This window comes from Poromitra crassiceps, assembly GCF_964638095.1.
Source record: "Poromitra crassiceps genome assembly, chromosome: 3".
Classification (NCBI taxonomy): Eukaryota; Metazoa; Chordata; class Actinopteri; order Beryciformes; family Melamphaidae; genus Poromitra; species Poromitra crassiceps.
Window position 1 is genome coordinate 55,025,886 of NC_139625.1, and position 17,197 is coordinate 55,043,082.

General features: G+C 42.2%; 1 protein-coding gene across 1 annotated transcript; it reads left to right on the plus strand.

Moving 5' to 3' along the window:
• Window positions 1–1,618: 1,618 nt before the first annotated feature.
• LOC310773164 (1-phosphatidylinositol 4,5-bisphosphate phosphodiesterase gamma-2-like) lies at window positions 1,619–14,742 on the plus strand (the record flags this gene model as incomplete). The annotated part of the gene is made up of 6 exons (XM_083633074.1): window positions 1,619–1,802; window positions 2,787–2,822; window positions 10,751–10,903; window positions 12,801–12,894; window positions 13,000–13,050; window positions 14,637–14,742. The coding sequence occupies 6 exons, from the start codon at window positions 1,619–1,621 to the stop codon at window positions 14,740–14,742; spliced, it is 624 nt and encodes a 207-aa protein (XP_083489200.1).
• Between the last annotated feature and the right edge of the window lie 2,455 nt (window positions 14,743–17,197).

Here is a 17,197-nt window from a genome sequence, read left to right on the forward strand (position 1 = left end):
ACTAGAACAGATGACACTACACAGTGGATATTATATTAACATAAAATGATCTATCAATATAATATAACATAAAAGAGAATATCAACAATTGACAAATTGATGTGCACAGGCAAAAATGTTATATTTTACCTTGACCTTTTCATTGCGTGGCTTTTCATTCATTTCCAATTACAATTAAAAGGAAGGGGCAAAGTATTTTTACGTTGGGGTCCCTGAGCTAATATCGTTCTATTTGGGGTACTGATGCACGGAAGTTTGAGAAAACCTGATTTAGACCAAGCTATTTCAGCATACAACCCAACTTGAATCAATTATATTAGTACTTTTTTTTTTAATGTGGAAACAAACACACAAGACAGAGGCTCACACATTTGTTAATACTGTAGTTGATGAACAACCTTCAGTTCAAATTCAACTCTCCAGACCTTTCTGTAGCAAACTTTGCTCAATATCTTCCTGTTGCTCATTTGCAAGTTAAATATTTGGTGTTGTGGAGAGCCAAGATGTAGCTACACCTTCACCCCCACTCCATCTCCACGCGCGCGCGGCGCGCACACACGCACACACACATGCACGGATTGCACGCACACACACAATGTCTATTGAACTTCTTTATTTTACTCTATATTTCCAATGCTTTCAAGTCATAAAAATCCACTATGTCATGGGGAGTTACTTTTTTTTAATATTTCTTTTTCTCTGATTTCACCCCTATTTTCTCCCCAATTGTACTTGACCAATTCCCCCAGCTTTCCCGGTCGCTGCCCCACAACCTCTGCCAATCTGGGGAGAGCCGTAGATACGCACACACTTCCTCCGATACATGTGCAGTTGCCAGCCGTTTCTTTTCACCCGACAGCGGGGAGCTTCACCGGCAGGATGTAACACGTGGGAGGATCACGCTATTCCCACCAGTTCCCCTTCCGCCCCGAACAGGCGCCCTGACCAACCAGAGGAGGCGCTAGTGCAGCGACCAGGACACATACCCTCATTCCGGCTTCCCACCTGCAGACACAGCCAATTGTGCCTGTATGGACACCTGACCAAGCCGGAGGTAACACGGGGGTACGAACCTGCTACCCTCGTGTTGGTAGGCAGGGAATTAATCTACTGCTACACTACCCGGACACCCATGGGAGTTGCTTCTGTAGATCTAAATCAGGATAGAGAGCAAAACCATGAATGGCAGGTCTGGAATAAGTGGCAGATTATTTTTTGCAACAGTCAAAATTGTGCATTTGAAGGGTGTGTATAAAAGTGTACACTGTTCCCTAATGCCCGATGACATCTTATTGTATCTTTGGATGACATCCAGTGCTGAAGTAATGGAGTCAGAGTGGGTTTATCACTGCCACAGTAACAAACAGGCTGTGCAAGTGTGTAGTCTAGCGCTTCATGAGAAGGTGTTATTACCAAATTGTGTGTGTAAATTTATAGCTCTGTCTCTACCACTTCCTTGTTATCGCGCTCTCTCTCTCTCTCTCTCTCTCTCTCTCTCTCTCTCTCTCTCTCTCTCTCTCTCTCTTTGTCACTTGGATAATGGCAAGATGTGGCACTTCACCCAAATTTCAGAGTGACATACTGTTACTGTTCTCTGTTTCATGTGCCAGCAGCAGAGATGGCTCAACAGCAGGGGGAGAGAATGGAGGATGAGAGGAATTTGACTCTGATTGAGGAACTGGAGAAGGGAGACGAGATGAACATCTTTCGGCAGAAGGCGCTGGTGAAGGTCAAGGTGCAGGTCCTCATGAAAACGCGCCAGGTGGCATGGGCGAAATCAACCAACAAGACCGACGGTGCCTGTGAGTATAATAAAAAAAAAAAACGGAGTGTCTATTTGTACCAAATGGTGCAAATAGCATCTGCCCTATGGCTCTGCTATTTTATACCCCCTATTTACAAGCACACCCTTACCGAGGCATGGTGCGAGGGCAATGCACTGCAGCCTGTATCCATGCACACTACATCAATGTCCTATCTATAATTTAGTTTATCTTCAGCAGCAGTTGCAAGCATTTTCTTTATTAATGACTCAATAATTACCTTTGCAAGACAAAGATAGGCTACATAAAGCCAATACACACAGCTCTCTCTCTCTCTCTCAACGTTAAAGCTGGCTGTGCACGCTACACTTGTCAAATGTGAGGGAAGCCAACGATTCTTCGGTTTGAATTAAATAACTTGCGGTACATTCTTTAAAACGTCCCGACTCCATGGTTGGAGTACACTATAGTATTGGAAAAAACAAGTGAAAAGGGATCCATGTTTTGAAATGGTATGGTATAAAAGTTCAACGTTCAAAAAAGAAATAAAGTCCGCACACTGCAGTGTGTGGGCTTTATTTCTTTTTTCAAGACAGATTTAGCAGCCTAAAACTCCTGAGGGTGGTCAATTCAAAATCTAGGATCTGTACATAGGTGCTTGGGTGGAGGCTTGGGGGGGGGCATACATGGAGTGAGTGAAGCATGTAAACACTGTAAAAACATATAATTGAAATAGAAGGGATGGGTGGTCAAGAAATCTGAGAATGAGCTCTGCTTGTTGTTCCTGTACAGAGCAATGCTGTTGAGGCTTTATGGCTTTCACTGAGCTTCATTTTGAAACCCTCCACAGTCGAGATAGACAGACTAGGAAGGGCAAGAGCATTGGCTGGATGCTATGCTGATAAATCCAGCCTTTCAACTTTGCAGATAAGCCTGAGCTTTTTCTTTTCTTTTTTCCCCTAAGATGTTTTTTCTTTGCATTTATGCACTCACTCATACCTTCCTATCTATCTCTCTCTACAGTATCAGTCAAATCAACCAACAAGACCGACGGTGCCTGTGAGTATAATAATAATAAAAAACGGAGTGTCTATTTGTACCAAATGGTGCAAATAGCATCTGCCCTATGGCGCTGCTATTTTATACCCCCTATTTACAAGCACACCCTTACCGAGGCATGGTGCGAGGGCAATGCACTGCAGCCTGTATCCATGCACACTACATCAATGTCCTATCTATAATTTAGTTCATCTTCAGCAGCAGTTGCAAGCATTTTCTTTATTAATGACTCAATAATTACCTTTGCAAGACAAAGATAGGCTACATAAAGCCAATACACACAGCTCTCTCTCTCTCTCTCAACGTTAAAGCTGGCTGTGCACGCTACACTTGTCAAATGTGAGGGAAGCCAACGATTCTTCGGTTTGAATTAAATAAATTGCGGTACATTCTTTAAAACGTCCCGACTCCATGGTTGGAGTACACTATAGTATTGGAAAAAACAAGTGAAAAGGGATCCATGTTTTGAAATGGTATGGTATAAAAGTTCAACGTTCAAAAAAGAAATAAAGTCCGCACACTGCAGTGTGTGGGCTTTATTTCTTTTTTCAAGACAGATTTAGCAGCCTAAAACTCCTGAGGGTGGTCAACAGGCCCGGTTCTACGGGGGTGCAAAAGCATGCATTACACCCTTATTTTAATTGTCTGCATGCTCAGTTGAATTTTTTTTTTTTTTTTTTTTTAATAAATGCTGCAGCTGCACACTTACTGTTTAAACTTGAATTATAATTGTTGTTTTTCTTTGTTCTTTGATGTGAATGTATGGCTTTTTGGCACCTATATGTAACCTTTTAAGGTTGAGATAATTGTATTATCATTATATGGTCCAAATATTTCAGTAAAGCACTTGAAACACTTGAAATATTCTTGCTTGGGTGGTATCATTCTACTTGAAATGATGGTAAAATGTATTATTTTTAGTAAAATAACATGTCGGCCGGCCGCCCGAGTGGACCATCTGCACCCCTTCCTATCGAGGATGCATCCCTAGTCATCTTGTTCTGGAACCGGCCCTGGTGGTCAATTCAAAATCTAGGGTCTGTACATAGGTGCTTGGGTGGAGGCTTGGGGGGGGCATACATGGAGTGAGTGAAGCATGTAAACACTGTAAAAACATATAATTGAAATAGAAGGGATGGGTGGTCAAGAAATCTGAGAATGAGCTCTGCTTGTTGTTCCTGTACAGAGCAATGCTGTTGAGGCTTCATGGCTTTCACTGAGCTTCATTTTGAAACCCTCCACAGTCGAGATAGACAGACTAGGAAGGGCCAGAGGATTGGCTGGATGCTATGCTGATAAATCCAGCCTTTCAACTTTGCAGATAAGCCTGAGCTTTTTCTTTTCTTTTTTCCCCTAAGATGTTTTTTCTTTGCATTTATGCTTTATTTGCCTGATACAGAGAGAGATAGACAGGAAGGTATGGGAGAGTGAGAGGGGGAGGACATGCAGCAAATGGCCGTGGACCGGATTCGAACCAACGTCGCTGTGGGAAGGACTGGTTACACCCTGCCTTTTCGAAACCCCCCCACTCCGAAGATCGACCTCCATTCTTCGTAATGGAGGGGTTTCCCATTTTTTTTAAAGGCACCGCTATTCAGAATGGGGACATCCCCTTCATTTCGAAACCCCCCCACTCCTAAATGGATTTTCAAGTCCATATTTCTCCGAGTTTCCTGCATCAAACACTGCAACTCGTTTTTTATTGAAAATATGCATAGGCGGCGCTAGACCATCGGGAATGGGGAAGCTAATTTCCTTAGATTTCTTGCTAATATATGACTCAATGAACCTTATTCAACTGTGAGCATTTGACTCAAAGTTACAATTAAAAAAAATCAAACACTTTTCACCATATGGATGTGGGCATGTGTAACAGCTCACCTTTAGATGTGTAGAAAACATAATTTATGATTAGATCCTGTCGGCGTGTCAGGAGATATAAATAATCCGTTGAATATGCTGCTGTGCAACACATCCTTGCGCTCTCGGATTACGCATTTGACAAACTTAACAAACTGCGTGGCAAGACAACATAAATTAACAATGTTTAGTGATTGTAGAGATATCTCTGTGCACCTGCAGAAAACGAAAACTGCAAGCCAGGAATGCGCAAGACCACACCTGGTATTTAGACCAGCAGAGTGGAAAGTCTGTGTGCCTAAAAATAAAAACACTGCTCCGGGCCCGATACGCGCTTAACTAGAGTGTGCGTTGACAAGGTGTAGCCTATTTCTTTGCGGAGTGGGGGAGAAAGCAAGCGGGACAGCTGTGCCCACTCCCTGACCAGCGGCTCGCGTGATTCTGAACAACACAGAGTGCAAACATGTCTGTGATGGTGATCCACAGCTGATTTTAGGATGTATCCAACGTTCACATTCCTGTAGCCTATCTATCTGAATGCAGCCGGCTCGTGTTTACTGCTATAGCGAAATTATATGAAGACAGTGACATATAATAAAAAAAACAATGAGTTGAAACGTTTATTTCAAGCTGCAGGAATGCAGGAAACTCTGAGAAATATGGACTTGAAAATCCATTTCGGAGTGGGGTGTTAAATCAATTTCAATTTCGGAGTGGCGGGGGTTTCGGAATGGGGGGGTTTCTGAGTGGGGGTGTGTCGGAACGGTGGTGTTTCGGAATGGAAGGCGGTCCCCGGAAGGACTGACATATATTGCAGGGGTGGCCAAACTCTTTTGGATGTGGGCCACATACACAAAAATATAAGGGGTTGCGGGCCAAACAATATTAAGCACGACAGTTTTATCCACAAAGGCTACAGGGAACCCTTGCTAAAGGAACCTTTGATCTCCCGTGAACTATTTTATATCTACGCCAGGCTTTCAGACTGGGGTGTTGCCAAAGGCAAAATCCATGTGCCTCCTGGCATAGGGGGCGTGGCCCGTATATATATCCAGGGGGCCGGATTTGCCTTCAGATTTTCTAATTTTTCCTCACCGAGAGTAATGCAGAGTGATGCGCGGGCTACAACCCACTGGGTCCCACGGGCTGGCCCGTCCCGCCCCCTCTATTGAGCAGTATGGCCCTGGACTGCGGAGTTTCCTGGGACCACTCTTATTCTCAATTTTTACAAATGATATGCTGTTTGCAATTGGTAGAGCCAATTTGACAATGTATGTCGAGTGCTGACGATTCCACTATTTATTATGCGGCCGCCACATGTACAGAGTTTAGACAGGTTCTGTTCTGCTTACCATTATAACTGGTTAAAATCAAATAAACTTGTACTTAATATATCAAAAACAATGTGCATAATTTTCAGTTCTAATTATAGATTATCACACAATCCCAAATTGAATTTACAGATTGAGGGTCAAACCAGACAACACGTAAAAACTGTGAACAGACTTGATTCTACATTATCTTGCTCCAATCACATCAAGGTGGTAGCCAAAATAGGCAGAGCGGTTGCCATCACACAGAAGTGCTCTCCTTATCTCACATCATTGCTGTTTGTTACACCCGCTACGCCTCTGCACTGAATGCTTACTGAAGGCCAGGTATGGTGGATGGGAGCCCAATCCAAATAAATGATCCAACAAGTGTTAATTATCAAAATGCAATGCCAGGGTTTATTTCACACTTAGGGACAAGACAACAAACAGATCTAAGAGCACATTTCTCCTAAGTCGTTATGTACTCTTCTATATTCCATTAGGACTGAGAAAGTTTAAGCTACCAGTGCAGTAATACACACTGGAACACACGACACACGGTGATAAGATCCACACTTGGGAATACACAGCACTGCAACGTCTCACACAGTGGTACGATCCACACTCTGGAATACACAGCACTACAACGTTTCACACTTGATTTTGTGGACACTCCAAATCACATGCAAGTATGAGCAAACAGGTGAGGCACTCCTAGGTTCTCAGTCTAATGATACTACAAGGGCCCTGTTTAACTGGGAGAATGCGCACACAGAAACAAATAAACAAACAAACAAACAAAATATAAAAAGATCAGCCCGCCCTTCCAAGACGAACTCCCAACTCTTTTCGTCTTATGGGTCAACAAGGCCCAGGCGGACTAATTGAATCCCCAAATAAACAAATAAACAAAGAAATTAAGGTCAGCAAGAACAGTGAATAGACCCTCCTGCAATCACTGCAACACACAAACAATGTCACAATTAATATCACAATTAATAAACGTTTGCACCTAGATTTAAAACTATTGCTTTATTTCTCAGACTAAAACATATAGCAAACACTGTAAAACATATAAGAAAATAAACTACTACTGTATGAAATACCTGCTGCGTCAGCGTGTGCTTTCCCTCGCCCGGTATAACGTTACTCCCGGCAGCTGAAAGCCCACCACTAGCACGCTGCAGTATCGCACTGAAAGGCACAGTAAAACGCAGAAGTTGCACTATCAGAAAGAAACAATAATTCCCTTCAGATTACTGAGTAAAAGCATTCATCTCTTACCAAATGGTCAACACTCAACGCTCAAACTTGAGGACACGGCGCGCTGTCCTCCCACCCGCAAGAGAGTCTAAAACAAGAAGTTGTACTGTCAGAAATAAACAATGATTCTCTTCCCATTACTTATAAAGTAACACTCTTAAATCGCTTACCGACTGAACAGACACTCCAGCTTAACTGGGGAACACGCCAAACTTTTCCTCTGTCCTGCCCGGAAGAGTCTAATACAAGACACACCTCCCCTACTATATACGCCTCCCCATCCGCATTCAAGGTGTGTACGGCAAGCCGCAGGTACCACCCGCTACATGTTGTTTCAAGTTGTTTGCTCTATGGTTTTATGTATTTAGACTACTGCTCTGTAGTATGGTCATTGGCACCCAATGGTCTACTCAGAAAGCTACAAGCTCAAAACAAAGCAGCTAGACTAGTCCTGGGCTGCTCACATAGGTGCATGCATGCACGTCTCTCATGGCTCAATGTTAATGAAAGACTATCTGTTAACTTACTTATTTTCATAAAGTTACTCAAACTCAAACTCCTAAGTTCCTTTATAATTACACTAGGGATCTCGCGTGCCACGTGCACTCGATTCCTGGGCTCGCCCGCTATGCGGCCTCGCCCGTCCTGCAGCTCGCATTCGCATTTGGGAACCACTGCTGTCATGGTTAATGAATTAAAATGAAGTTATTTCAGTTATTTCAAATAGTTCAGCTATCTGCCCAATCCAATCGATTCAGCATCCTTTGAAGAACACAGGATGAACCTGCAGTCTAAATAGAGAAAATTACTTTAACAAGTAGAACTCGCCTACTTTGAGGTATGGCAAAATAAGAAACCTCTCCAATATTGTCTAAATCGGCCAAACATTTGTTGAAATATTTTTTGCATATAGCATAGGTATGCTAATTAATACTATTTACTGAGAATTATGCAAATTGCTCAAATTATGCAAGTTAGCATCTGGCATTTCTATAATGCTGGGCACCCATACTGTACATTTCTAACATAAAACTTTGGGGTAGCCAGGGATGTATTACCGAACAGGCCTACCAGGCCAAGGCCGAGGGACCCAAGGGCTCAGGGGGCCCATAACCCAGAGCAGAGCCTCTTCACAGGGCCACCATGTATCTTGCCCGGGCCTGGGATGAACTGATCCCTTAGGGCCTCAACCCTTTATTTTTGACAAAATGTTCCATTATGTTTATGGGCAATTAGAGGGTTATTGTGCTTTTGGCTTTAATTGAGTGTCCCTGCACTGTAAATCCTGTGTAATTAAGAGAGGGTCCAAAATTAGCACCAACCACCAGCCAAATGTTGGTAAAATTATGCAAGTGGCTGGTAGATTTGCTTCACTCACCAGCCAAAACAAACAATGGTAATCTATTGAGTGGCTGGTAAAATGTGAACATTCACTAGCCATTTGGCTGGTGGACAAAAAAGTAAATTTTGGTGCTTGTATTGAGATACAGGAGAATGTATTTCTTGTTATTGTGCTGTTGGCTTTGAGTCTTCACGTGGCTGTGCTGTAAATCATGTTGAGATGCAAGTGAATGTATGTTATTATTTTGATCTTAATTGTATGTGCGCTGTGAGGGGCGCCCTTTATGCGTCTAGGCCCAGGGGCCCGTCATGTCATATGGGGGTAGCTACTCAACATTACCGTGTTCACATTGCTGGCAAGTAGACTACCTCGGGCTCTCTCCCCCAAATAAACAGCTTGGAAAGGCTATTGACTGATGCGAAAAACGCAGAAAATCAAACCTGTTCCGAAAACGTGAATGACAGGCGAACGTTTCGGAGTCAGTGTGTAAACATGAGTGATACAACATGTGGTCGCATTTATTTCCAAACATGGCGTGCAAAAGCCTTTAGTGTTCTGATCCCACTCACAACATTTACACATTATAGCAGACTGGCGTATTGGCCTTGGCGGAGGTCTGCGCTCTCCGAGTGCACTTCTAGTTTGGATCATTTATTATATTTACTATTTAGCCATTATTTACACAGACAACCTTTGATAAACCTCCATGATTTAAATGACGATAAGACCAAGGAGATGGTGGTTGACTTCAGGAGGGCCCCCTCACAACCTCCACCTCCGCTCACCAGACGGCAGCACTGTGGAGAGAGTCTCCAGCACCAAATTCCTGAGTGTGATCTTGTCAGACGACCTGACATCGTCGACCAACACATCGGCCATTGTGAAAAAGGCCCAACAGCGGCTCTACCCACTCCGCAGACTAAAAAGGGCAAGCCTCCCCATCCCAGCTCTAATCCCCTTCTACAGAGGCACCATTGAGAGCATCCTCACATACTGCATCACCTCCTGGTTCGGGAACTGCACAGCAGCCGAGAAACATCAGCTGAACAGGATCGTCAAGACGGCGGGGAAAATCATCGGCTCTCCTCTCCCCTTCCTGCTAGAGACTTTCCATCAACGCTGCATTAAGCGAGTCTCTAACATCATCAGAGACCCCCAACACCCCTCCTGCAGCCTGTTCACCCTCCTGCCATCCGGGAAAAGATACAGGAGTATCAAAGCTCGAACAAGCAGGATGACGAACATTTTCTTCCCCCTGGAGGTGTGAGCCATGAACTCGCTTCACCCCCCGCAAATACGGCCACTGCCCCGTATTGCCCACTAACTTGCACTGGTCAATTCAACAAGTAGCTGCTGTTCTGTGTGTGTGTGTGTGTGTGTGTGTGTGTGTGTGTGTGTGTGTGTGTGTGTGTGTGTGTGTGCGTCTGTGTGTGCATGTGTGTTTGTGTGTCTGTGTGTGTCATTTTTTATATTTTTAAATTATATTATCGCACTTTAAATATGACACTTGCACTAGGTTTTTTATCCCCTATTTATTTTTATTCTACCATGGCCCTCGTGTAATCTGTTAATCTAAAATTGTTTTATCCCTTTTATCCGTCGAAGTGTCTAACTAAGTTGGCACTGCTTATTCTAGCAAGGTACAATTTTCGTCTTTGTTGTATGCAAGTATGACAAAAATCACAAATAAATGAATCTTGAATCTTGATGGCGCCAGACATTTGTGATGCAAAAGCCGCTACAACAGGGTTTAGCTTCCATTTCGAGATATTGTGTGTTTGACTGTTTTAACATGCTAACTGTTATCAGTGTGTGGGTGTGAAATGTCTACCCAGAATGAAAGCTGAATAGTGTGGGGGGGAAGCACCAACTATATGACTTGCATTCATTATACATTACTGACATTTCCTGTTTATCAAGAGGATTTTGTGTTTATACTGCAGATGTAAATGTTGGATGATTCAGATGGAATTACTGTATATAAAATCCTCTCAGGATGCTGCCATACAGTGTTGTACACTTGACACGTCCTCTTTGTATTCCCTTGGTCCCAGACAGATGTGTTTCCACAAATAGAAAATCTTGCGAAGAGCGTGGGCAGGTGTCCTTTTAAAATCAGCCACAAGAAAACTTTCTTGCTCTCGTTTCAGTGGACCTGTTTGAGATCAGAGAGATCCGTCCAGGGAAAGACTCGAAGGATTTCAAAGACAGCGACGTCGATGGAAATCTTTGCTTCACTATCTTCTATGGCTCCAAGTTTGTCCTGAACACCCTGAGTCTAGAAGGTGAGGTATGGGGACACTGTGTGGTTTCATATGCCATTAGCCTTCTGGTTAAATTACATTCTTCCAGTTACCTTTGGTCAATAGGGAAATGTCAGAACTTTTGATGAATATGTTTAGTGAAGTGTAATTAGCATTAAGCCTGATATGTAAAAATTTTACCATTTTTGTCTCAAGAAACTCTGCATTTAGACCATCATGATACAATTCGACAAACAAATATATTGATCTCAGGTTTGGTTCAGACCAGAAGTGGAACAGACGTCGTGAGATGCTGCATTACAGGCTCCGCCAATAGTATGACATGGTAGTCTTCCACTCTCCGAAATAAATCCAATCAATTATTATTATTGAAACTTCTGATGTTGGGGGAAGCCACTCTGTCAAAATGCCCCAGAAAATAATAAAATTAATTAATTTATTTTAATAAATGGGCGAAAGATAATTGTGCGTACCTCTCCCCTACTTCAAATTGCTTGTTGAGAGGTGTCCAGACAGGCTGGTTACGCAATAGAACAGATGCAAAATCTGCTCTCAGAAACCTAGTCATGGTAACCCAGCTGGTCACGTGAACTCACATTTCGTTCTACCAGACCGTTTGGCCTCAAACCCTGGGAGGGTATTTGCAGAAATTGCAAAGCGTTCTAGCCAATCAGCGACCCGCCTCCTAGTTGACATCGTAACCGGCCAATCAGGAACGTCGCTAGCAAAACAATAATGGCTGCCTCCTTGCCTGTCCGCCTCGAGGAGTAACGTCAATGTTTGTCGAGTTTAAACAGCCATACAGTGCACTTATTGCAGAAATCGACTCAATAACAACAATTAAACAAGTACAGGAGTTTGCAACAGCAGAGTTTCTTCGCGGAAAATATATTTTTGCCATTCTCCCGAGTGGATTTGGGTTTGACTGCATCCAACGCTGATTGGCTGAAGGAGTTGTCTGTCAAAGCAAGTACACCCACCCAGCTTCTGCCCACTGCAAACACTGCGTGAAAGCTTAAGGCCAGACGGTCTGGTAGAGTGAAATTAAATGTGAGTTCACGTGACCGGCTGGTTTACCAGGCTATCCGAAACCAGAATGAAGAACCTTATATGAGTGTGAGTGTCTTTGATATGGCTTCAATGCAAGCTTGTCTCACAGTATTATCTAAGTTGCCTCAATATTGCACCCACTGATTGCTACCGTAGGCCTTACCTATTTTAAACTACTGTACTTAAATAAAGTAATAGAAATTGGGTGAAATATAACATTTTGGAAAAGTTTTGGTCATCTGTAAAAAATGTGTGGGAACCCTGGACTATGGAGCGAAAGAGCTGTAATCATGTTCACTTCTCGCATTGACTCCAATAGATTATGCAGGGATGACATATTTTTGTAGGCTTAACCAGAAATCACCGCCATGTTGGGTTGTCAGGGGAAAATCGCATTTATTAAAAAAGAAAAATGCTTCAAAAGTCATCAAAGTGGTCCTCGTTTGTGAAGATTATCCTGCTGAACACAAATTACCACTCCCATAAACATTGGTTAACCACAGACCTTATTTCATGCATTTTAAGCAAAATCCTTATTCAAACCAAAGTGCTTCCAGACTCATTCCTGCGGTAGACTACTCTATTGACACAGGCCCTGTCTCCTAAAAGGGGGTGGCATGGGCGAAACCCACGTGACAAAGATACAGGAATTGACTGGCAGTTACTGTCTTTCTCTGAATATACTGTCTCTGGCGTAAGGTATGCTTCTGCGGTGATATGATATAAATTAGGTCCACAGTGTGTTCATTCCAATCCATTAACATGGGCACTAAAAGAAAGTGGGTTCTGTCCACATCTGGTGTGAGCCACACCTTAGCCTATACTATACTACTACAACTATGCTTGTTTTTTTATTGTATTATAATTATTTTTTGCACATTTGTAGCTGAGTCTACAGAGGTTGCAAACAACTGGCTGAAAGGATTAGATTTACTGTGGAAAGACACGCTGGTGGCCTCCACTCCAGATATCATAAAAAGGTATGCACACACACGCATGCACACACACACACACGCATGCACACACACATTATAAACCAAACACTCTTGTAATCTGATCTGAGCTCTTACTGTATTATTTTTCAGTTGGTTGAGGAAGCAGGTGTTTTCTACACCAGACCAGATCACAAAGGACAGGTACAGACTTCCTCTTCTCCTTTCTTTCACATCTATGCAACTGGTCAGTCACTTTCCAGTCTTATTCATTCATACAAAGCCTGTAAGTTATTGAGTGCATTTACATGTGCACTAATAAACCGTTTATTATCGGATTTCTAGAGTTACCTGATTATTCAAATGTCATGTAAACAGCATCCTTTACCGGATAAAGGCCGTTATCAGTTTATGAGAAAACCGATTAACACACCTAGGTTTCTGCTGAATCATCGAGTTTATTCATTGCAGTCCATTGTCCATTCACACACATTGAGGTGAGTTCCCGCTATTTACTAAGTGCATGTAAACACGGATATCAGATTATTGCCAGTTACCTGTAGGCTATACCACAAATGTAGGATAAGCAGATCCAGGATCTGTTCCTTGATCTGGTTTGGCTTAACCAGATAATTGCCATCTAGCTAGATTCTAGTTAAGTCATACCACGAATGTAGTTCTCAACTCGTTTAGCGGATCCAGGTTTTTCTAATCAAGTTGAGAGCGCATGCACATGAAAATGCCCGTGCACAGGAGCTCGTGCCCGCAAAAGAGGCATGGTTTTTAACAACTAGCCAATCACAATGCAATATGGACTGCTCCAGCTTTTACAACGCTATTTCCTCATTCATTCAAAGCGCAAATCGTGAAGCTTTACTGTGTATGTCAGAATCAAAATCCGCGTTATTATTAGTCTGTTCCCGAATGACTGTCTAAAGTTACCACTTTTATTCTCATCAGTCATTTCTTTGAAGAGCGGTTTCTGCCTCCACGTATTATACAGCAGCTCAATTCACCCTCTCAATAAACTCAATAAAACCTGCAAGTCTTTTTTGCGAGTGGAAGTAATGTGTAATCTATCTCAGTCTAAATATCCAAAATCCGTAGGCGTATTTAGACCATTTAGGCTCAATGAATAATAATGATCTCATAATGTGTTTGGTCGCACTGATGGAATAATTCCTATAGGCTAATAGGCTATCAATAAAAAAATAATGATAATAAAATTAAAAAAGGTTGCTGAACTGATCGACACGGTACGTGCGGGCATAGGTTTCATTTATATATATATATATTTTTTTTATGGTCACATATAGGCTATTGGCAGCAGAGTCGCATATCTCCATATTTCATACAAGGACTATGCTGGAAATATGAAGTACAATCACATCATACAAGCCAAAAGCAACACAGTTGCAGCTGCAAAATGCAGGAGTAGCCTAGATATGAACCATCTGTGTGCAGTCGATCCCATATTAAATTGCTTAGATGTAGAAGGCTATTCTGGCATGTATGACCATGTCCAAACCAACGTCAGCAGGTTATCCATAGAGCATAAGTTGCTATGGTGATCCATCTCGGTAAGAAGTTAACTAGCGTCGTGGTACGGCAAACCTAGGTTTAAACCTGAAGTTACCTCGCCACTAATCTTGCTTCGTGGTATAAGCCTCTGATTATTCTCAGTTATCCGTTTATTGTTTGCATGTAAACACACTCACTGTAAACAAGTAAACAGTGACAAAGACCTACAGTAATCAGGCTCACTGCTGCTGACTGCCTGTTCTCCCCAGGATCTCCATAAAGAATCTGAAGTCTCTCCTCGCCCAGCTCAACTACAACTACAAGGTCCCCAGCACTAGCGTCCTGAAGAAAGTCTTGGTATACATCCTCTTCTGAAACATGACTGTTTCTCTCATTTAACCCTTGGTTAGAGGGTATGAGGAAAGTGCCCTGAACAAGCTTTTTGTCATAGTTGAAACATGCACCAGGTTGTTGTAACTCAAAGAGAACTCGCTGCTTTAAACCCATAACAGTTGTGGGCTCTCTCGGTCTTGCTGTCTGGCATTGCTTAACTCTTAGAAGAGCTCGGTGGCATTCATGTCCCTAATATGGGAGCGGAGAAACCTCTTTAAACCATCAACTGTAAGATCGTCATTACTGGTTAACATGTCCCTGAAAGTATCAGGTAAAACGGCCTTCAGTATGGAAAACAAACTCAAATAGCAAATTTTTTAATTTCAATTGTTTATCAATACACTATCCCTTGTGCCATCATCTAATCAAGGTAAGCATACATGTAAGGGCCAAATCTTTGTATCTAAATATACTGTACTACCATACAGGCAAATCGTTGTATCTGAATATACTACCATACAGGCAAATCTTTGTATCTGAATATACTACGATACAGGCAAATCGCTAGGTTATCATAAGTGTGCAGCTTCCTTTACCATTTAACTTCTTTCCTCCGCACTTTTGAGCTGTGCCTCCAAGACATCAAATTCATCCATCCTCTCCATAGAGCTCTACAGCAGTGATACTCAACTGGCGGTCCGCGATGGAATTGCCTTTTTTTTTTTTTTTTTTTTCTTTTTGCAATTCCATTTTCCATTTTCCATTTTTTTACAGCGCACCTGAACGCAACATGCAATATACCCGCTGAATAAGTGTCCAAATGTTCATGTCATTCTGGTCAATACTCCACTTCTGTTATAGCATTACAGTCTGGAATATGGAATATGTTTCAATAATCTTTGATTTAGCTGCTAAATTGTCAAATACCGCCGTCTGCTTGCTACCCAGGCACTTATGTATGTACTAACTTAACCTAACTAACTGGTGTGCACAACATTGTCAGACTAAACTCTGGCTGACACCCCAAAAACCTACAATCCGCTACAGAAAAATGTAAATTGTTTGTTTATTAACTGGCCCCTGGCCTTCTATCATTTCACGAAAGTGGCCCCCGGGCAAAGCAAGTTGAGTATCCCTGCTCTACAGTGACCGCCCACCTTCTCAGCTCCAGTTCCATCAGAGAATTCCCCATTCATTCTGCATAGATGTTTCGGAAAATACTTATATAAAGAGTTTTAAACCTGGAACCAAGCCAATCAGCCACCTACTGAATCATAAGTAACCATGAAACATTTCAATTGGAGCAAAAACAAAATATAAAATGCGGGGGGGGGGGGGTACATTTTCACTGGGCAATGAAGCTATACCCCACCCCCCCAAACCCGCACCCCCCTTACTTTGACCCAAAAAAGAAAATCATTTGTCTGAGTGAGATGTTATATGGTCTCTTCGGGTTCCAGAGATGGGAAAAGTACAGGCATTGTGTAAAAAAAGTAGTGATTCAACTTGATTACTCAAGTAAAAGTAAAAAAGTACAGGATCTAACTGTCCAGAATGGCCCCAACCCAACCCCCACCCCTTCCCCCCAAGGAGGACGGCACACTATGCCCCTCTATTGGCCAGCTGCCACCGAGTTTAATGGTGAGTTTAATTTAAAGTGAGATAATTGATTAGATAAACACATTCAGAAGAACCCTGCCATGTCAATACATAGAAACATAAGAGTTTACACAGTTGGACCGTTCATTTGGTTTTCTCCCTTTGCTTTCACAGAAAGGAGAAACGAAAGACTACCTGAACTTCAACCAATTTATTAAATTATACAACCATATCATGTTTGAAGGACAGAAAGAAGTGAGTCTGAATTTATCTTGTTAAAGTAAACCTAATCTATTCTATTGTACATAATTTGTTTTACAGCATTCTCATTATTATTGTCTTTAAAAAATCAGATCTTCAACATAAAAGACGAATGTGCTTCTAAATGGTGAGCATCTGTTGTAATGCTTCCTCATTTCTCTGTGGTGTGGAATGTGATAGCACTCATGTGAATACAGAACGCTAACAGATGTACACAATAATAAAATGCTATCTTGACTGAATGGTAGCTTGTACGTACTTTTTGCACAAGTGGGGTTTGACTGTGTGTTTGGTCTCTTCCATCTTGCAGCAGCACAGAGGGACCTGATGACTTCGTCCAACAATTCCTCAAATACCAGCAAGTAAGAGCAGTACATTGATCAATGAGACTAGAAAAGTGGGAAGTTGTCTGTGTCCTCTGACCTGCAGTTTTTGGTACTTCCGGCCTCAGTGCGACCAAACAAACCTGCCGTCTCTATGTATTCCCACTACTTTGACCTGAAAGCACTAGACTCATTCACTCACTCACTCACTCACTCACTCACTCCACCATTTACTTAAAGTGGCCATATTATGCATTTCTTAATTTTGTATCATATATAATCATATATAATGTTGTTACAATCTTGGATCGTCA